General features: G+C 46.7%; 1 protein-coding gene across 2 annotated transcripts; it reads right to left on the bottom strand.

Moving 5' to 3' along the window:
* Positions 1-1,391: 1,391 nt before the first annotated feature.
* Positions 1,392-6,637, bottom strand: CITED4 (Cbp/p300 interacting transactivator with ED-rich tail 4). 2 transcript variants are annotated; one of them, XM_035120606.3, is made up of 2 exons: positions 6,219-6,637; positions 1,392-2,965 (listed from the first exon to the last, which is right to left on the bottom strand). In XM_035120606.3, exon 2 carries the CDS (start codon positions 2,950-2,952, stop codon positions 2,290-2,292), a length of 663 nt encoding a protein of 220 aa, XP_034976497.1. In that variant the 5' UTR covers positions 2,953-2,965; positions 6,219-6,637; the 3' UTR covers positions 1,392-2,289. The 2 variants fall into 2 exon arrangements, with proteins under 2 accessions (XP_034976497.1, XP_088528625.1); XM_088672499.1 differs by lacking the exon at positions 6,219-6,637 and having other exon boundaries at positions 1,392-2,967.
* Between the last annotated feature and the right edge of the window lie 14,678 nt (positions 6,638-21,315).

Raw genomic sequence — 21,315 nt, 5'->3', positions numbered from 1 at the left:
TGCTAAATTTAAAACAGCAACGGAATACTATTCTTATCAATGCAGTTTAGCAACCTGGAAAAATCAACCAACCATTAGGATAGGTGGGTTTTGGGAGGGGCAGGTGGTACAACAGTAGGAATAAAGGACCAACGCTTGAGTTACTAGTTGTGTACATCGGCAAACCAGGCAGGAACGCAGTTAACTGCTAGTTTATCTCCGTTTCCCTTTGACTCGAGGCACACCAACAAAACCTAAATTTAGTCTGGCCGCAAACGCCAAAATGTTGTTGACTCATCTTATTTGGATCAGAGAGACTACCCTGCCAGTTCTATATAGAAGACACGTATTTGAAGCTGACAGCGGGAGGTAGAAAGGCAATTTCAAAAGGCATCTTTAATATAACACCCCCCCCCTCGCGGCAACTCACACGAAGTCATTGAATGTGCTGGAAGCTGCCTTATACAAAGCCAGGGCACTAGTCCACTGAGCCCAGCATTGTCTACACGGACTAGCAGCAGCTCTCCAGGCTGCCAGGCAGAGGTCCTTCCCAGCACCTGCTCCTTGGAGATCTTTCTTTAATGGGATCTGCCGTAACTGATCCTAAGATTTTCTGTGTGCAAGTGAGGTGCTGAGCAAACAGACAAGCAAGAAACTCTCGCTTAGTTTTGCACATGTGCTGGTTGTCGGTTTTGTAAAGAAAACGGGACTACTAGGGGTTATCCAAGAGACACATAAGCTCGCCCAAGTCACTTTTTAGAAAAAAAAAGACAGGAAACCCAGAGACTTTCGAACACTTCCAGGACCCACGCTGCATTTTCTAAACGGGGAAGTTTAAAAAGCAAGAGGCACACGACCCAAACAAAACAGGTTCAATGTTAAGGTTTTAGCTTTTATTTTGGGGGAAAAAAATCACCTGTACATTCTCACTTCATCGATCAACAATGATGTGCTACCGTGTGCTTGCGACGAGGGGGCAGTAGCAGCTCCAGAGGCTTGCCAACCTGAGCAGCAGACTTTCCAAAAGCCTTTGGAAACGAGACCGAGAAAGGAAACAAGCTGCTCAGCCACAAACTTATTTTCCTCTTTTCCGAGAAACACCATTAGAACTAAGAATTTACATTTGAGCCCCAGGAGGGAGGGAGGGAGGGAGGGAGGGAGGGAGGGAGGGAGGGAGGGAGGGAGAGAGAGATAGGGTGGTTTTCATTTTTTCAACCTTGCTCTCAGTTACTGATAGCAGAACAAAAACCCCACGGAAGTGTGGATGGATGGGCATGTACTCCCCAGCCTTTATTGTTAGCCCTTCCCAATAATCTCAGAAGGCAAATAAATCCGAGCCCTTCCAAATAAATAAGGACTAGAAACACACAAGTGATAAATAAGTTTTTTTTTTAAAAAAAGAATCAGTAATATACACAATTACAAGGATTTTATTTGGTTTCAGAGGCAGAGAAAGAAGAGCTCCGATGGCATCTTAAAAGCCCGTGTTTGTAGTAGCTGGAAAAGGAAGTCAAAGGATCTTATAACCAATAGGTTAATCCCACTCTCCCCTGCACCCCTGGGCTGAACCCCAAAATGTCATCCACTGAAGTTTCGCTTTAAAAACAAAACAAAAACCCGATGGAAGTAAAAAAGAACACAGAACAAAACACAACCTGAGGGCACTGATCTCTTCCAAGTCAAGGAGAGATACTGGATGCTAATTCCACAGTACTAAGGAGCAATAAAGAGATTGAGGCTTACAGAGAAGAGCAAGCCTTTTTTCTTTTACCTCCTGCCCACACTTTCAGTGAAAGAATGGCTTAAAAATAAAAATCAGACACTGAATGGAGAGGGGCTTGCTAGACTTTCTTGACAAAACCAACAGCGGAGTGGATTCTCAGCAACTTGCCCCCCTTTGTAGTCCAAACTCAAGACAGTAGTTGTTTTAGTTGTTTTTTGCAGGGTGGGGGGAGATAGAAGGCCATGCAGGTGAAAAAAAAGGCCATTTTGTTGTTTTTTTTGAAATTCTGTAGCTGCCATAGGCACAACTCGAGGACACGACTCCGTCTCTGTGCTGTTTCGTCTGCAATAAACAACAACACAGCCACTTTCCCGATTCCTCCCCCCTCCCCCCCACAAGAGGAGCGCGACTGCTTAGCAAAAAAGAGGGGTGGGGAAGCCTTCAAATGATTGTCCATTGTTATTTCCAGGAGGTGGGCAAGGGTGACCTGGGAAAGCCTGTAGATCAGGAAGTCGGGGTGTGTGGTGGTGGTGGAGGAGATCAAGCCACAAAGAAAGAGAAGTGCCAGCTCCCACAGCAGAGCCACCTCAACAGCTGATGGCGCTGGTCTGCTGTTTGCTTACAAAGTCCGAGATGAAGTCAAACTCATTCTGTCCCAGAAAGAGTTCGGGCAGCTCCTGAACCCGGTCCAAGCCGAGCTCCATGACCAGAGACGTCAAGACCTCTTCGTCGATGGGATCCGTGTCCATAACGTTCAAGGTCAGGGCCGGAGAGGGCAGGTGCTGCATCCCTAGGTGCTGCCCGGGCCCCATCCTGTATTGCTGCACCCCTGCCCCAATGGGCCCGTTGCTCATGCCCATGAGGGGGTGGCCCTGGTATTGCGTGTTCAGTTTCTGCAAGTGCATGCTAGCCATGAGCTGCTGAGTGCCCACCGGTCCCAGGTATTGTTGCTGTTGTTGCTGCTGCTGCTGTTGCTGCTGCTGCTGCTGTTGTTGCTGCTGGCTTGGATTGCTGAACATCATGGAGCCTGGGACCTGGTGGTGCCCCATCTGTCCATTGATGCTGGGCCTCTGCCTCATGCCTCCGTCCAGGGCAGGGCCTCCGTACTGCATCATATGATGGTTGGTGGGGAGTGTCCTTAGCACGTGCTGCTGCTGAGGAGGAGGGCCTTGCATCCCATTCATGCCTATCCGGTAGCCCTGCATCCCATTCACCCCGTGGCTCATCGACATCATCATGTGGTCAGCCATCACAAGCTGGGCACTGGAAAGACAAAAGGAGGAGGGTCACGTACAAGGCAGCATAGGGTCCCCCCCCCCACCAAAGACCATGCAGTTTTTGAAATTAGCCAGGTGCATTTGGCACCCTGGCGATCAACCACGACGGCGCCTGACATCTCCACCACCTGGAGAGGTGCGTGTCCGGGTATCGTTGGATCACACACTAATACCACATCCTGTAGAATTCTCTCAGTTGTTATCTTTTAAACCTGCACAACCGAATGAAATTCAGGAACCCCAAACGCTTTTTCTGTGCAGCCTGAGCAGCAGTCACCATTAAGAAAAAGAGGTTGGAATAGGCCGATATATATGTGGACTGTCCCTGGATCAAGTGACTTTTATTCTTTAAGTTCTCAAAATTATTAACCTAGCTCAAGGTTGTCCTCTGAATTAGCCAGATGTTCAACTGAGAATCAATCGCAGTCAGCCCATCATTTGAAAATTAAGACTTTAGAGCCGCCTTCCCAAAAATGGCGACTAGACATTCTGTTTTCGCGACTGCAACTGTGGTTTAAGGGGCCATTTGGCGGCTAGCTTCACTTACTCGGCTCTGGGAAGGCAGCATGAGGGCGGGTGTGTGTGTCAAATTTTTGCCTCAGTTCCCCTGCCCGAGCGAAGTACTCTTGCAGCCACTTGGAGTGAAAAGTTGGGCTGCTGCATTCTAGAGGGTACGGACCACAGAAGTGCAGGATGCACCGGCATTGCCTGGTAACTTCATGTGCCGAAGTGGGGAACCTGTTCCCTACCAGGTGCTGATTAATTACAGCTCCCAGCACCTCCTACTATGGTCTAAAGCTGTGCAAGGCTGATGAGAACTGAAGTTTATTAGTGGCAGGTGGAAGCTACTAAGTGCCCACTTCCCCTGTTCCAGAAGTTATATTTTGTATACATCTTTTCGACAAGGCATTTCATAGTCACACACACACACACACACTGTTTCTGCACCATTCATCCTCTCAACCACCTTGCAAGGTAGGTCAGGCCAAGAACTCAGCAGAGAGGCAAACCTGGTTTGCAAGTTAACAGGTGCACATTGTTTCTCTAAAACAGTGTTTCCTAAACTTGGGTCTCTATCTCTAGCAGTTCCCCTCCCCTCCGAACTACAATTCCCACCATCCATGCTCGCTGGTCTTACTAGCGAGGGATGATGGGAGTTGTAGTCCAAAAACAGATGGAGACTCAAGTTTGGGAAACACTGTTCTAAAGCCAGGGTGGAGAATGTGTGGCCCTCCCTGTATTCCTGCCCCCAACCACCAAATTCTCATCAGCCTCAGTCAGAATGGCACAATGGCTGGGGCGATGGGAGCATTAAGTGTGGCAACATCCGGTTGGCCCCAGATTGTGCCCATCACGGCTAGGGCAACGGCCTAGAGCCAATGCACTGAAGGAAACTCTGCTTCGTGTGTGTGTGCATGCACATATAGAATTACAACCTCTCTCTTATCTACAGTGGCAGATGGCAGGGACTCTCCCTTCCCTAACAGGTCATGTGGTAGAGAGGCTTTGGGGGTGGAGGAAAAGTTTATAGTGGGAGGCAGCTAGAGTATCCACTAAGGCAGAACAGTCCAACAGCCATGGCCAGCTGAGAAGGGGACACACATCCAAGGACACAAGAGACAACAAAGCCCTTCCTGGGCCAGGACAAATGCAACAGCTCATTTGTCACAACAGCCAACCAAATGCCTCTAAAAGGCTGTTAAACACAGCCTGTTTGACACAACCCTCTCATTGTTGCTGCTGCTCCCAAGGAACTGGCAATTCCGAGATATATTGCCTCTGAACATGGAAGTTCCACATGGGCTGGAGTGGGGAACTGCAACATGATGTTGCAGCTTAAGGTCGCCAACCAATAAGTAGTCCCGTCCTGGGTACCAGTGTCACCCTGGACCTAAGGTTATGTAGTTCTGCCTAGGCCTCCCAGGGGGAGGGAAAGGAAAAGAAAGGTAGGGAAACTCTTCTTCCCATGGCTTTTCCCCGCAGGGCTATCTAGTGCTTCAGGGACAAGGTTTGTTCTGTCACCTGAAATCCTTTTGTATGTACTGTATCATGGTTCTTTAAAGGCCAATAATGGTGCTTAAGCTCGCAGCACACATCCCTTTCCCCTTTCAATCCACAACTCTTAGGCTGTTTGGAGGGGGCCATGTAGGTTCCTTCACCCCTTTCCTCCCGTCCAATTGTAACCCTAAAACACCTCACAGGTCCTTGTCAGGATACTTCCTGAGGTTTTAAAATTCTGTTCTCCAAGTATGTAGAAACAAGTACCTGCCCCCCCTTACTTCCCAGCTGACATGCACTCAGCCAACAGGTTCTAATATCAGGATACATTGCCCTATCCTAACAGACTAGCCAGCCATGCGCTCACCTAACCCCCTTTTAAAAACGGATCTAAGCTGGTGGCCCTCTTAACACAAGCCGAGGCTCCGCGGCGCCCCCTAGAGAAGCGACAGGAGAACGACAATGCTGCCCCCTAGCGCCCGGGAGGATGAAGATCCTCTTAAGGACGCAGCAAGCTCAGTAGGCAATGAAATCGAGGTTGGTCACCGCCACCCTCCCCAAGTCACTGTTTTGTCATTCCTGCTCGCCCCGGGACACCTTAAGCAGCTTGTAAATACGAAAGCAGGCCGCTGGCAGCGAACAGAGAATTTATGCAATGGGTTTTAAAACACATTCCGGATAAACGCAGGCGACCTTGTGCATGGAAATATTAAGTCTCTTCCAACCAAGCCTCCTGCCTCCCCGACGCCGTCGGATCGCAGAACCCGGCCGCGGCGCTGGTAATACGCCTCGCAGAATGCAAGCAGCAGCGCGCCCGTTCCCTAACCCGCTTCCCATGGCCAACCCCCCTCCCCGCTTCCCTCTCTTTTTCTCTCCCTGCTCCTCCTCCTCCTCCCCTTTGCCGGCTCGAGGCAGCTCCCGCCCCGGCACATTCCGCCAGCACAAAGATCAGCACTTTGAACACAGAAGTTTAACCCTTCCCTGCCTGCTCCCGAGCAAAAGACAATGCCGCCGAAGGAGCGCTCCGCGCAAATGAGGGCTCGGGGTGGTGCTGGTGCGGAGGCTGGAAAGGAGAAAGCCCGTTTTCCTCGCCCACCCCCCGACGAGCGGCAGACAATGCAAAATAATAATAATAATAATAATGGTTTTCAGTTCGTGGCCGTCTCTGCGGAGCCTCTCGGCGCTCAATGTCACCCTCCTTTCCCGCCGTGGTTTCCTCGACTCCCTCCTCGGCTACATACCCCAAAGCCGGCGATCCGAAGGGAAGGCTGCAAACTCGCAAATGGCCCGGCTGAAAAAGTCACTCCGGCAGAAGAAGGAAAGCGGCGGCGGCGGCGGCGGCGGCGGCTCCTCTCTCTCTCCTTCCTTACACGCGGCTGCTATTCCCACGAGCGAGCTGGCCAGCCTGCCCGCCGCGCTTGCAAAAGCACCCCTAGCCCGGCCGCATCAATTCCAAGCAGCGGGTCCCTTCGGCGGCGGTGGCGGCGGCTGCTCCTCCGCCTCCTCTTTCTCCGGCTCCCAGCCGAACCCTCGCAGGCGCCGCTGTGTGTATTTGCAAGTAGGTTAAACTTCAGCGTTTTTTAAATATATATATACACACACAGAGAGAGAGGGAGAAACCGGAGGGGGGCGGAGCCAAAGTCCCCGCCCCTGCGCCTCTGATTGGTCCAGCTCTCCCTAATGACTCCTCTCCCCCCGCCCCAGCCTGGATGCTTTTTCCAAAGCGGCGAAGAGGGGGCCGAGGTGAAGAATTGCAGGGTCCCGCCTACCTGTTTTTGTTTCATCTCCGAAGAAGGAGGGATTGCAACACAATGGCGGGAGTTTGCAGCATATGCAAAGGCAGGAGGAGGAAAGGAAGGGTGGGGGAAAGCGCTGCCTGCCTGCTTGCTTTCTTCCATCTGTCCATCTCTCCTCCATCCCTCTCCAAACCGACTCGCCTAGCAATCCTCTTTGCCGGCGCTCATCTTGCACACGATGGCGCGCACGTAATGTGTGTATGCATACAAACAAACAAACAAACACGAGGACACAGTGAGAGAGTGGAAAGGGGGGGGGTCGGGCGAGGAGAGAATCCTTGCAGCCTTTGCTCTCCCCTGGCGATTGGCGAAGCGTGAGCGGGTGAGAGGGCGTAGAGGATGGTTGCCGGCTGCCGGCCCAGGCATTGCGAGGCGCATTGTTTATTATTAACTCCCGGGCCCCGGTGGGGAGCGCATTCCTCGCCCTGACCTGCCTTTTGTTATGCAAATACCGAGGGGATGTTAATTGCTGCCACGCGGTTGGAAAGAGGTGGCCCTTGCGAATGGCTCAATTAACCAGAGGGCGCTGGACGGGAAGGAGCGGGTGGCGCAATACGGCGCGTTCCCGCTGGTCGCGCGCGCGGTGCCTTTTTTTTCTTCCTCCTGCTCCTGCTAATTTCCCAAGCGTTTTCCAAGAAAAGCGAGGAAACTTTTGTTTTTAAGGGCATCTGACTGACTCGTCCCCTGAATTGCTTTTTTTGTTGTTTTTGTTTTGCGCACTCGCACGCCACTCTGTTTTTCATTCTTACAGTCAATTCTGTTAAGACCTGAAAGGATGACAAAGGAACTTCAAAGGGAGGCTCCAGTGAGAAGTTGCTGTGAGAACTTCTCACGAAATTCAATTCGTTTTGTTTGGGCCTGAATACAGACAATGGTTTCCCACCTTAGTTGCTGATTGACTCAGCATTTCTGAAGGGCCATTGCATATTTTGCATACATTCAAACTCTAATTGAATTGTTCCAGCTTGTCCCCCCCCCCCCAGTTCCAATTGCCATATAACTTCTACCATTTCCTCCTTATATTGCTCTTGTTATGCCTATCACCAGGGCCTGCTTGTTAGAAGTGGGTCACACCCCTACTGGTTGCCGTATGCATTCGTTCGATTGGACATAGTGGAAAGACACGCCTACTCCTTATCTGTTCCATTGCTTGACCTTTTGGCTTCACTTTCCAAAGCCCGCCTCCGGTTTTGTGTCGCTTTGCTCGGCATATGTACCTGACACACTTAATCGACTGCTTACTGAAGCTAACAAATGAGACTTTGGCCCACATGTTAGTGTGACAAAAAAAGCCTAGTTTCAGATTGGTTGCAGTATCAAGTTGCTAGATCTCGAAGAGTAGGATTTTTCTCTCTTCCCTAGGATTGGAATATCTGGATGGGTTTCCCTTTGTGGCAAAACCCAGGACAAAATTCACCTTTCAATAACTAGGCTAAAACCAAGGATTCTTATGGTATTACAGAACTGTACATTTGTTTGGTTGGAGTTTGTATTCATTTGACCTTTTCATATTGCTAAGACAAAGCCAAACCTATGAATTGCATTACTAGAACATCTAGGACCAGGGTAAAACTGTTCAAAATTATTATTTTTGCTGCTGTTACTGCCAGAAGTGCAATGTTTACATTAACAATATTGAAGCGTACATTTACAATATTGAAATGTTGCTTTCTACACTATGTTGTTTGCTGTTTGTTGCTTTTTTGCTGCTGCTACTACTATTTTGCTACTACTACTGTTATGAAGTATAGTGATGTATGGAAGTGAGAGCTGGACCATAAAGAAGGCTGATCGCCGAAGAATTGATGCTTTTGAATTGTGGTGCTGGAGGAGACTGTTGAGAGTCCCATGGACTGCAAGAAGATCAAACCTATCCATTCTTAAGGAAATCAGCCCTGAGTGCTCCCTGGAAGGACAGATCGTGAAGCTGAGGCTCCAATACTTTGGCCACCTCATGAGAAGAGAAGAATCCTTGGAAAAGACCCTGATGTTGGGAAAGATTGAGGGCACTAGGAGAAGGGGACGTCAGAGGACAAGATGGTTGGACAGTGTTCTCGAAGCTACGAACATGAGTTTGACCAAACTGCGGGAGGCAGTGCAAGACAGGAGTGCCTGGCGTGCTATGGTCCATGGGGTCACGAAGAGTCGGACACGACTAAACGACTAAACAACAACAACAACAACAACTGTTATGAAATTGTGCTTTACAAAATACTTTTATTGAGAAATATTATATAACTGAACCACTGCTTTGTTTTCTTAAAAAATATTTTTATTAAAGATTTCTTGAACTTTGCTCTTGTTACTCCAAAGTATCTCTCATATTTTAACATGTATCATTTTTGCAAATCAGTTTCATTTGTTAAGGCACTAAGAAGAGGGAAAACGAGGTAGATAGGGGGTGGGAGAGTGGATGGGGGTGGGAGTAGGTGACAATGTTTCTGTTTTGCTTAATATATGTAGGGCTTGATGTCAGCTTTGTTTGTGTTGATACTCCTTTATTCGTTTTGTTCTCATTGTTGTAAGGCACTTTAAACTGCTCCCAGACTTTGGAACTCCCTTCCCAGAGAGGCTAGACTGGCTCCTTGGCAGGGGAAGACTTATTTTATTCTGAAAAGCTTTTGGGAACTTCTTTTCTCTCTCTCTCTCTTTTTTTAAGGAAAGTGCTTTGAATAATGCTTTGCTGTTTTTACTGTCTGTATTTTAACAGATTTAGTTTCATAATTTCTATTTAGTTTAATTACTATTACCTTACAAGAAAGGAGATTCTGACTAAACATAAGAAATACCGTAACTTTCTGACTGTAAGAGCTGTTTGATAGTGGGATGGACTCTCTCCGAAGGTGGGGACTCTCCTTTATTGGGGAATTTTAAGCAGCAGTTGGGTAGCCATCAGTTATGGATGCTTTAGCTGAAATCCCTGCATTGTTGGACTAGGTGACCCTCAGTGTCCCTCTCCCAACTCTAAGAATTCTAAGATTCTATGATCCTGTATATGGTTTTTAGCTTTCTGTATGTTATCTGTGTTGTTTTAATTTCTGTAAGCCGCCTTGAGTCCTGGTGCGAGAAAAAGGCTGGTTATAAATAAACACAATAATAACGATACTTTCTTGTGGACCGGCTGCATACAAATAAACACAATGATGATTGTAGGGTTGGGAAGCACTGAGAAGTATGCCTTTCACATCCTTGTGCAGAAGACCTCCACTTTTAGACATGAGGCCTCTGCTTTTGGGTAGCAGCGAAATGGAGCAGATGAGAATCGTCTGTTCCTCTTTCTCAGGTATACAAAAATAGCATGTGATGTGGACCTGCTGCCACTTCCTTGGAGTTAAGCAGCTTGGGAAAGCACACACCGAATATTGACTTCAATTCTGCTCTGTTTGGCCCAGGAACTTTGTTCTAGCAGTTGGGCTCTTCCTCCTGCTGTTTTCAGGCCTGGTGCCACATAGCACAGCATCCTTGAACAGCTACTGTGGCTCCAGCACTGTGGCACGGCCCACTGTCTGATTGGTGCTGGCTGGCTGGCCAGGGGCATTGTGGGCAATTAAAATGGCCGCCCACCACCCACTGTGGGGTTGGCAGTTTTCATTTATGTTTCCCATAATGCCCCTGATGTGGCATGGCTCCAGGGCATTATGGGAAATTTAGATAGCAGCTTGCTGCCTGCCACTGATGAGAACGCTGTCACCGCCAGGTGAACCCACTGATGTAGAAGAGGACCCACTTTTCTACTGATGTAGAAGAGGGCCCACTTTTCCAAAGGTCTACTTTAAACTTGGAGCCAGCCTGGACTATACTTCTCATTGGGTCTCTTTTACCTACCTCACAAGGTTGTTGTGAGGATAAAATGGAGGGGAACCATCTTGAGGTCCATAGTGATAGGCTCAGTGAAAAATACAGCAATAAATACACCATACGTTTAAAACACATAGCTTAAGCCCCCAAATCCTGGGATTTGAAGTTTACCCCTCACAGAGCTACAGTTTCCAGGAGCCTTAACAAACTGGAGTTCTCGGGGTTATTGGGAGGGGGGGGGGAGCCACATGATTTAAATGTGCTTTAAATGTATTGTATGGATGTAACCATAGATGGTGCTTGAATTCCCCCAAAGAATCCTGGGAACTATCATTCATTAAGGTTGCAGGGAATTGTAGCTTTGTGGGTGGCCAATTGCAGTTCCCAGGGCTTTTTGAGATAAGCCATGTGCTTTCTTTCAGTGTATGATGTGAACGCAGCCAGTAACTGATGGATAAAAGTGGTATGTCCCTGGAAAAACAAACCACACATCTCCAACTTTAGTTGACAGAACAGAGGGATTGGACCTGCCCTTCAAAACAAAAATGGTAAAAACAAAATTGATAGGGGATCATGGGAGAATTTTATAGGGGCTGATTTGATCCCTGTTCATGTTGCATACAAATAACCTTGTGAGCAATGAGGAGTCTTATCCAACTCAGCCGAAAGTGGGTGGTTTATATCCAAAATACAAAAGGTTTCGTTTTATTTATACCTCTTCTTTGCATTGTGGATTTATTTGTGGGGCAGAACAAGTTTGACTTCATCTCGGATTTTGGCACCAGGGTGGCTGGCTGCTGGCAAAATAAAGGGGATTTGCGCAATGCAATTAGAAATGAGATGCGGGCACCGTTGTGATGAGGCAATGTGCAGAAGTGATGAAGGTTGGGAAAAATAATCCCAACTTCCCCTGTGGATGCAGAGATAGCTGGAGTCTTAATGGCTGCTACCACTCAGGGAATAGATTCTGGAGTCATTGTGGATTCACTCACTGGAAAACAAACAGCATTGCAACGTAAACAGAAGGTTAGGAATGATTCATAGTTCAGGATGCTGTTGTCTGATGATTTCAGTGAATGAGGGCCCTTTCGGATGCAATGCTTCTCATATCTGGAAGCCTTCAGCCCAGGGATGGGAAATCTGGAGCCCTCCAGATATTCTTCATCTCCCATTGCTCCCAGGCAGCATGGTCAACAGTCCAGGATAATGGGAGTTGTAGTCCAGTAACAGATCTCCCATCCCTGCTTTAGCCAGTGTCCAGTGTACTGCAGTACCTTGAATGTTGGACTTAGAGCAGGGAGACATGAGTTCAAGTCCCCACTTAGCCTAGAAGTGCCCTAGATAAACTTGTGTCTGTCGGTATCATTCAACATATCCTACTACTGTTATTAGTTACAGGTAGGTAGCCGTGTTGGTCTGCCATAGTCGAAACAAAATAAAAAAAATTCCTTCCAGTGGCACCTTAGAGACCAATTAAGTTTGCCATTGGTTTGAGCTTTCGTGTGCATGCACACTTCTTCAGATACGATTTTTTTTATTCTACTAATAATATGTAATCACACCTGATTGCTCATTCACGTGTAGATACATAAATTGAAGCGCAGCGTTGGAAGATTCTTTCTTTCACTAACTCAGAGGAGCTGAGTTCCAGATGGGGGTCTGTCTGATCACAATATGCCACTCAGCCATGTACAGCTCACTGGGTGAGATTCGGCCAGTTGCTTATTCTCAGCCTAACCTACCTCCCAGGGTTGTTGTGAGCATAAAATGGGGGGGGATGTATGTGGAATATGAATGTAATAAACAATTCCTTAATCAGACATTTTCTGTTCCATTGTCAAATAGCTCTTACTGTTAGGATGTTTTTGCCTAATGTTTAGCAGAAACACGCTTCCCTGGAATTTCCTCCCATCACTACCCTGCCTTCTGGAAAAACAGGGAACAAATCTCCTTCATCAGCCTTCTGTGTGTAGCAGGCATGCATGGGGGAAGGAACATAGTTTAGTGGCAGAGCAGCTGCCTTGCAAGCAGAAAGTTTCCGCTTCAATCCTTGTATCTCCAGGTTGGGCCAGGAATTCACCTGCCTGAAACCCTGGAAAGCTCCATCCACTCCACTCCCCATCACGGACCACTTGAAAATTGATTACAGTCTTGGAGGACCACTGAGTGGTTTTATTGCCTGTCTTCGCAATTGTTCTCTGCTGTGTTAGATGCTACATCGTTTCTAAGAATATTTTTTATTGTTCTGTTGCATGTATAACACTACAACTGAATTTTAGGGAACATAAATTGTAATGCAATAAAACATGCTATATAGCCCAAATATTTCCTTATTGTGATTGAACAAAATGCATGCATTCCCCCCCTCTTTTAAACTTGGCACCCCAATGGGCAAGAGATTTACTATTCCAAAAGGTGAACATTCCACAAAAGTGGCCCGGTATTTTCCTACAGGCAGCAGGGATGGGCAGCTATGGGCCCCTGCCCTGACTTCATAATATTTCAGCCCTTGCCATTTTTCTAAAACAGTGTTGCTGCTCTCATGGCCAGGGATTTTTTTTTTTTACAAGGCATCCCTTCATGGCCTCAGCCCCCCACCGTTCTTCTACCCTCTTATTTACCCTTCATTTCCTTGTGTTTACAGTGTGTGATATATTTCAACACTCCCTGTGGACCAGTTACAATGCTACTTTCCCCATGTTTCACCCACAGGGAACGTGGTTGCATGAGTAGAGTATGAGGTCACATTCCACCCCCAGGGGATATATATTTATAGATTAGTTTCTGGGCCATGTGGTTTCCTCCCCCCCTCTCCCCCCCCAGCTCCAAAATCAGCAGGTTCTTGCTTTAGCCTCTCTTCTTCACTGCCAAGGCAAACTCTCTTTCTTCTCTACATCCTAGTACTGTTTAACACAGGGTCTTTTTCCTGAACGAATACTACAACGGGGGAAAGCCACACTTATGCACTCTTCTTACTTGTGAACATCACGCATGGGTCCGTTCAGCCATGTCTTCGTAGAAACCGGTTTAATAACAAAACAAGAGCTGATTCCTACCCCTTCGCTAGCATTGCTGGGGATACGGGGTGGGCCAAATGAAGATGGATTGGATAAAGTATTGATTCTGTATTTATCGTTAGCTGCCGGGTGCCAATTGTTAAGAAGATGGAAATATTCACAGGAGACAAATAAGGATTTGTGGTACAGTCAAAACGGCCTATAACTGTTGCTCAGAAATCAAGGTGTAGTAAGTCACACTTAGAAAAAAAGCTCACTGAAATCCATGGGAAATTACCATGATTAACTGACAGTCAAATGATTTCGCTGGGTCTCCTGTTTTCTGTAGGGTTTTGCTGTGCCAGAAAGTTCCCCTGAAGAATTCATTGGCAGGATTGAACTCCCTGCCCATCAGCTGGATGGGTGGCAGGTTCAATCCTGCTTTTTGCAGGGTCCGGCTGCAGCAGTGACTTCCCCATAGGGAACCAAGGCACTGCTGAACCAAACAGGATTGAACTCCCCAGCCAAATGCTAATGGACACAAGAGTTTGTTCCTGCTTTCTCATTGATTGGATGTGCAACTCACATCTCTATCTGTCCCTACACCTAATATCAGCATAGCTGCCAAGTTTTCCCTTTTCTCACGAGGAAGCCTATTCAGCATAAGGGAATTTCCCTTAAAAAAAAGGGAGAACTTGGCAGCTATGAATATCAGGTGTGGGGAAGGTGGGCATCGAGTTCCTCACCCCTGCTCTGCTCTACTCTTGGCTTGGATCCAATTTTATGTGCCACAACATGCTTTAGACTTTGGCCGAATTTCCTTAAAACTAGCTCAAAAACTATAAGGAAAGCTCAACAACTTTGGTAAAAAATTACCAAAACATCACCCAATTTTGAGGCAACTGATGAATACAGCTAGGTTACCATATATTTATTTAAAATATTTGTAGGCTATGTTTGGGAGTATACCCTTTCAAGATGGCCTCCAATAAAAATCACCGATGTGCACTATATTCACAAATAAAATGATAACAAACTAGGATCTAATAAGACAAACAGCTGCCCCAGGGATGCCTGGCCAAAAGTCCCTTGAGAATGTGACCAAGCTCAATAGCAACAGAATCCAAATAAAGAAATGCTTTTAGGAAAAAGCTAGTGAAAACAGGTGAGTTTTCAGATCTCCCCCCCCCCCCCGATGCAATAAGTAACAAAATAAAGAGGTTGGACTAGGTGTCATCCAAAGTATGCTTCCAAGCAGGCAGCTGCCATTTCCCCATAGTTAATTAACAATTAACTTGTTTAAAACCATTCCGCTTAAAATGTAAACATGTCAGGTGATTTATACGTAGGTTTTTACTGTTTTGTGCATTGACTTAATGATTGCCCCGCAGTGTATTTACTCAGAGGTAAGACAACGCTGCGTTTACTGGGGCTTACTCCCTGGTAAGTATGCTTTGGTTTGTAGGCTCCATCATCCTAGTGTTTTTGACTGTAGGCCTAAGTCAAGAGACAGTTTGGGGGAACAGACTCCATAGTAGCAGCCCATAAATTATCAGCCACTAGAAAAGGGCAGTGGGGATGTCTTTCCACTTGGATTAGATCCTGCACAGTTCTCAGCAGCTAGAGACTGCTGACCTTCAACACATTTGGGAGGATTCCTTTTGCTTACACAGGGCCTGCCCCAGCAGGAGGTTGGGTTGGGTGCTCAGGGGCTGTGCTCAGAGGGAGGGGTTTTGGCTTTTCAAACAGGCGATGACTAAGTCAATTAATTGTTTAATTATGTAATGATTGTTTGTAACTTTGGAACTGTCAGTGTGCACTTGCCAAATCCAGCGTGTGCAGCTCTGTTATGTATACATGCGGAGGGAGTACATGTGCACACACACACATGGATGCAAATCCATGCGCGGCCCTGACCATGGAAGTGATAGATATTGTGCAGCTGAGTGGGGGTGGGGGCCAAGGTATGGAGATACAGGGGGGAGGGGCCAACACTCCCAAGGGACAACAGAGGGAAGGGTATCCTACCGAAACACAGGGATGAGCGGGGGTGGAGGGGGGAGGAGGGGCAGGATATGTCATGGATCAGGACAGGGTGGGTGGGGATCACAGGAAAGAACCACAGCAACACGTGGCCGGGTCAGCTAGTTTTAAATAAAAGGACACATTCTACTCATGTAAAAACACGTGGCAGGCCCCACAAATAACCCAGAGATGCATTTAGCAAAAGGACACATTCTACTCATGTAAAAACACGCTGATTCCCGGACCATTCGCGGGCTGGCTTTAGAAGGCGATTGGGCCGGATCCGGCCTCTGGACCTTAGTTTGCCTACCCATGAATTATACTATAGCATCTCTCAAAGAATCCTGGGAACTGCTGTTTGTTAAGGGTGCTGAGAGTTGTTGGGAGAACCCTATTTCCCTCAAGGAGCTATAATTCGCAGAGCGGTTTAACAGCCAATCTTTCTTCCCAGGGAACTCTGGGAATTGTTTCCACCTCTTCTTCAACCCCCCCCCCTCCACCCATTCAGTTCACCCTCTATTTAAAACCATTTCCTATGAGGCAATAATCAATATTGATATTTATGGACATATATTTAGCCAATTTTGCGCCTCCCCTGTCACCTGTGCCCCTGGCGGGGGCCAACCTCATCACCCCCTAGCGACGGCCCTGAGCAGAGGTGTCATATGCTATCAACCGTTTGTACCCAGCAACACTCTAGCTGCTACTTTCTGCACACGCTACAGCTTCCAGACAAGGCCCAAGGGCAGCCTCCCATAATAATCCAATTCTGAGGTGACCAGTAGCTGGACTATGGTGGGCAAGTAACCTTATACAGATATGCCCATAGCTGACATACCAGGCAAGGTAAAAGGCACTCAAAGCCACAGAGACCACATTTTGATGCTAACAGTGTTGTGCGGATGCTGCGAAAAACTTGCAGGCCTAAGGAGCACCTAGCCAGTAAAAAGTTTGTGAACCAAGAGGCCTCCTCCTCTTTCTTGCTGCTGCTGCTTGCTCACCTGTCCTCTTTGAGCACGCAAGCAGTGACTACCACAAGGAGATGAAGCAGCACACTCCATTTCCCTGTCTGGCCGTTGGCCGTGGGCTCCCTTGTGAGGTGTGGGCCTGATCGAGCAGAATCATGGAGCACACATAGCCCTAGTCATAGCATAAACAAATGATCTATCTAGGCTGTTCTGAGAGAGCCATATAATCATGACAGGAACAAGCTCCACACTTTCATGGGCGGGGACGATGTCCTTGGCTTGCCCTGGCAGCTGAACCAAAGTCACCTTGTCTGCACTGAGTCACAATGAAATGACGTGACTTGCCCCATAAAGTCACATGTGAGAAAGTTGGTGGGGAGGACCAGCTTCCTTGCTCTTGCTGCTCAGCAAATGGCCTTTGCTAGAAGCTGTTCCTAAAATACAGTAATGTTATGAGTTTTCTATCAGATTTCTGTGAATGGGTTCAATGCAGGTTACCTGAGGCACGCTTGGCCAGAGATTTAGATTTATTCATAGTTCTGGCAAAGTTGCCAAGTGCCTTGTATTGTTGTTTCAGGGAGATTGGATGATTATTACTGATGTTTGGGAAAGGCTGGAGAATATTTCTACCCTCCCAGCTGAGGAATGTTGAAATCTAATCAGTGGATGAATGAACGGTTAAGAAAGAATCGAGATATCTTGCTTTTATTTATTGCTTACATTTTAATCCCACCCTTCTTTCAAAATAGCTCAGGGTGTTGTTGTTCATATCCCACCACCAGTTTTATCGCCACAAAAATCTGGTGAGGTAGTTGATATATAATGATTGACCTAAGGTTACCTATTCTGAGAGGGATGAGAGGGTTGTGGTGTTAGTCTGTTGCAACAAAATACCAACCAAGCAAACAAACAAAACAAAGAATCCTGAAAAACCAACATATTGACACATAAACGTAACGCAGCTTCTAAACTGTCTTGACTGTCAAATTCAAAGTATGAAGTAGAAGTCACTTTGGCATTCTTTGCACAACAAACCCACTTCCAAATGGAGCTTTGTGGTGTAGTGGTCAAGAGTGTTAGAGTCGTAATCTGGGGAACGGGGTTCGTGTCTCCACTCCTCCACATGCAGTTGCTGGGTGACCTTGGGCTAGTCACACTTCTTTGAAGTCTCTCAACCCCACTCACCTCACAGAGTGTTTGTTGTGTGAGAGGAAGGGAAAGGAGAATGTTAGTGTTTTGAGAGTCCTTCGGGTAGTGATAAAGCAGGATATCAAATCCAAACTTTTCTTCTTCTTCTTCTTCTTCTTCTTCTTCTTCTTCTTCTTCTTCTTCTTCTTCTTCTTCTTCTTCTTCTTCTTCTTCTTCGAACAAGAAAATGGTAGGAAAATGTACAACACTTGTTTGGCGTCACTTGAGGCCCCCACTTTCATTATACATTTTTATGTTATTTCATTTTGTTTATTTAATAAAATTTATACCCTGCTTCACTGTAAAAAAATTAATAAAATAAATAAAAGCAGCTTACAATACATTTAAAGCAGTATCATACTACTTTAAACAGTCGTGGTCTCCCCCAAGGATTCCTGGGAGCGCTAACAGTTGTTAGGTAAAGGTAAAGGGACCCCTGACCATTAGGTCCAGTCTTGACCAACTCTGGGGTTGTGGCGCTCATATCGCGTTACTGGCCGAGGGAGCCGGCGTACAGCTTCCGGGTCGTGTGGCCAGCATGACTAAGCCGCTTCTGGCGAACCAGAGCAGCGCACGGAAACGCCGTTTACCTTCCCGCCGGAGCAGTACCTATTTATCTACTTGCACTTTGATATGCTTTTGAACTGCCAGGTTGGCAGGAGCTGGGACCAAGCAACGGGAGCTCACCCCATCGCGGGGATTCTGTTATGTACTGAGTTGAATCCTAAATGGCCAACCTTCTGATCGGCAAGCCCTAGGCTCTGTGGTTTAACCCACAGCGCTACCCGCGTCTTCTAACAGTTGTTAGAATACCCCTATTTCCCTCAGAGAGCTACAGTTCCCAGAGTTTCCTGGGAGGAGGGATTGACTGTTAAACCGCTATTAGATTATCAATAGAAGTCGAAATTAAAAGCAAGGTTTTTTTTGTTTTTAAACAGAATATAAAGCAAATTGTCAAAAGTGCATTATAAGCTCAAATTACAGATTAAAACACATGTCAGCTTTACATGTCTGGGTAGGTTTGCTTAAACAAGAAAGTTTTTAGCAGGTATTGAAAAAGAGTACAGTGAAGGCATTGTCCCAATGTCAAGAGGCATGGAGTTCCGCAGTGTAGGAACTGCCGCACTAAAAGATCAATTCCTTACAAATACGTAAAAAGCACCATGCTCCATTTTTAAAAGTCCATTTCATAAAAATGAACAAAAAGTGATGCCAGCCACACACTGTGCAAATTCCCCTCTATACATCTATTCAACATTTATGTCTGGATTGTTGCCGAGGACATAGGAAAAGCACTCCATGGTCCTACCTATCCCACCTTGCCGGCTTGTTCCAGACTTAAAAGTAGCGAAATAAAAGTGCAAACTTCCTGAATTGTTCTCTTGTATTTACTTTTCCTCTTGGCCTTTGGAGGCTGGCTTTGCTGACTGGCCTTCCTGCTACGCTTCCCACTCTCCTGCCTTGGTGTTTGCTTTTAATTAAAAGCAAAAGAGGCAGCTGAGGGGAGACCCGAGTCAATTTAGCTCCATTTATTGGAGAGCAGCCATTCTGGAGGCTTGCTCCACTTCCCCCAACATCGCTCAGAACTTGCAGCGCTATTCATAATTAGCTGGTCTTTGCTCATCCTTGGTCTTTGCTTTGACATAAACATGCACAGCAAGTTCCTACATGGTCTAATTAAACACCTCTCCTCCATGAGGAGGATGTGAAAGCCTTGTAATACCTGCTGGAATAAGAGAGCACGGACAGGGTGCAGCTGAGGTCTACTCCTGTCAGTAGTTTCAGCAGGAGCCAAGCCAGAAGATGGGCTCGTTTCACCTCTCTTGCCCTCAGCAAAGGGCTTCAGAATAAGTTCTTCACAGGGCTTGGCATCTGAAGCCTGTTTTAAGTGCCAGGGATCTGGTTTGGGAGCATGTGCTGCACTGAGTGTTTGTGGGCATGTGAAGAGTGTCCCATCCTCTCCTGGAAGTGGAACTGTAGCCATCCAGGGGCTTCAGCAGTTTACCGTACTTTTCCATGTATAAGACTATGTTTTTTTCTTTTAAAATCATGCTAAAAAGTGGGGGTCGTCTTATACTGTACAGTACATGGGTAGTGCATAGGGTAGACGTTTGATTGGTTGCTCAACAACTCTGTGCCATCTGCCCCCATTTTCTTAAATTTGAGTCCCCCAAATTTGAGTCTTATAGACGAAAAGTATGGTATTTGTTTTTTAAAAAATGAAAAGCGAAAATCTCTAACTGTTTTAATTGTGCAGGGCAAGCATGGACATAGGTTACTGAGCATTGTTCGCTAGGAACCAAACTTGACCCCCCCAGGGCTGCTTCTAAGTTGCATCCACACACAACTCCCATCACCCCATGTCATGCTTGTTGGGCTGATACGAGTTCTAGTTCTGCGACATCTGGAGACAAAACCAAAGGTTCTCCACACCTGGCCTATGTGATGCAATTAAATAATTTTTAAATACAGTTGTACCTCGGTTGTAAAATGTAATCTGTTCCGGAAGACCGTTCGGCTTCCAAAACATTCGAAAACCGAGGTGCGGCTTCCCACTGGTTGCAAGAGCTTCTTGCACTCAGCGGAAGTCTCATCACACGTTCAAGTTCCAAAGAGCATTTGAAAATGGAAACATTTACTTCCAGGTTTTCGGCGTTTGAGAACCGAAACGTTTGACAACGGAGGCATTTGGGAACTGAGGTACCACTGTATATGACTCTGCCTATTTCTGCGTTCTGGATTTTTGGTGAAGATTCGAAGCACTGAGTTTTGTGAACTCAGGCGGGCGCCATCTTTGATTATATTTTGGCGCTTCCTTAAAACACGCCCTAGCAATTTCAATGTGCTGTGCTAGATGCTGTGTGATTGGTACTGTATTTTTGTCAAACACACTGTGGGGCACAGGAACAAAGCTAGGGAAAAACACTTAGAATCATTGTGTCGGAGGGTCCTTGTGAGTCACACAATCTTCTGTGCAGTGCCATGTATGTTATTTTAGATTTTATTGACCAAAAGCTCAATATCCTTAAGAACAAAGGGACTTGCGTCTCTGAAATGCCAGGTAATGGATATGTGTCTATCTATTTATCTGTTCCTAATTTTTAGACAAAACAACATTGTGGAAGAGATTTTGCTGGCGTCAATGGACTCTTAGAGTTCTGCATTTTGGCAGCTGTTGTCAAAAGGAGTTCTGCTTCTATTATGACCCTGGCATAATTAGTCACACTCACTACTACACATTCACTGTTGCGTCATGGGCAGAATCCTTTTTCCTTCTCCCATTCACCCCTTAGGAACAGCTGGGTGGCCAACCACCTATGTTCTAGCAGGCCATCATTATTCTTTATCATATAGACTTGATTTATGTCACCCCTCATTGGGTGGGGATGTCCGCTTTGGGTGAGACATATAACGTGTGAGCCAGTGTGAGCTCATGGATGCTGGGCACAGGTCATTTGGGCTTGTCTTGGGCTGGGTTGCTCCTTTGGTTCGTCTGGTTTGGCTTTGGTGTGGTGGGAGGGGAATGTGGAAGAGGACAGTGTCAGGACTCCCCCCTCCCCCCGGCAG

Source organism: Zootoca vivipara, chromosome 6, assembly GCF_965207765.1.
Source record: "Zootoca vivipara chromosome 6, rZooViv2.hap1.1, whole genome shotgun sequence".
NCBI classification, from domain to species: domain Eukaryota; kingdom Metazoa; phylum Chordata; class Lepidosauria; order Squamata; family Lacertidae; genus Zootoca; species Zootoca vivipara.
This window is presented reverse-complemented; position numbering and strand designations above follow the sequence as displayed.

Excerpts from the sequence above, each read along its gene's own strand:
- CITED4 (XM_035120606.3), bottom strand. The coding sequence starts at position 2,952 with ATGGCTGACCACATGATGATGTCGATGAGCCACGGGGTGAATGGGATG.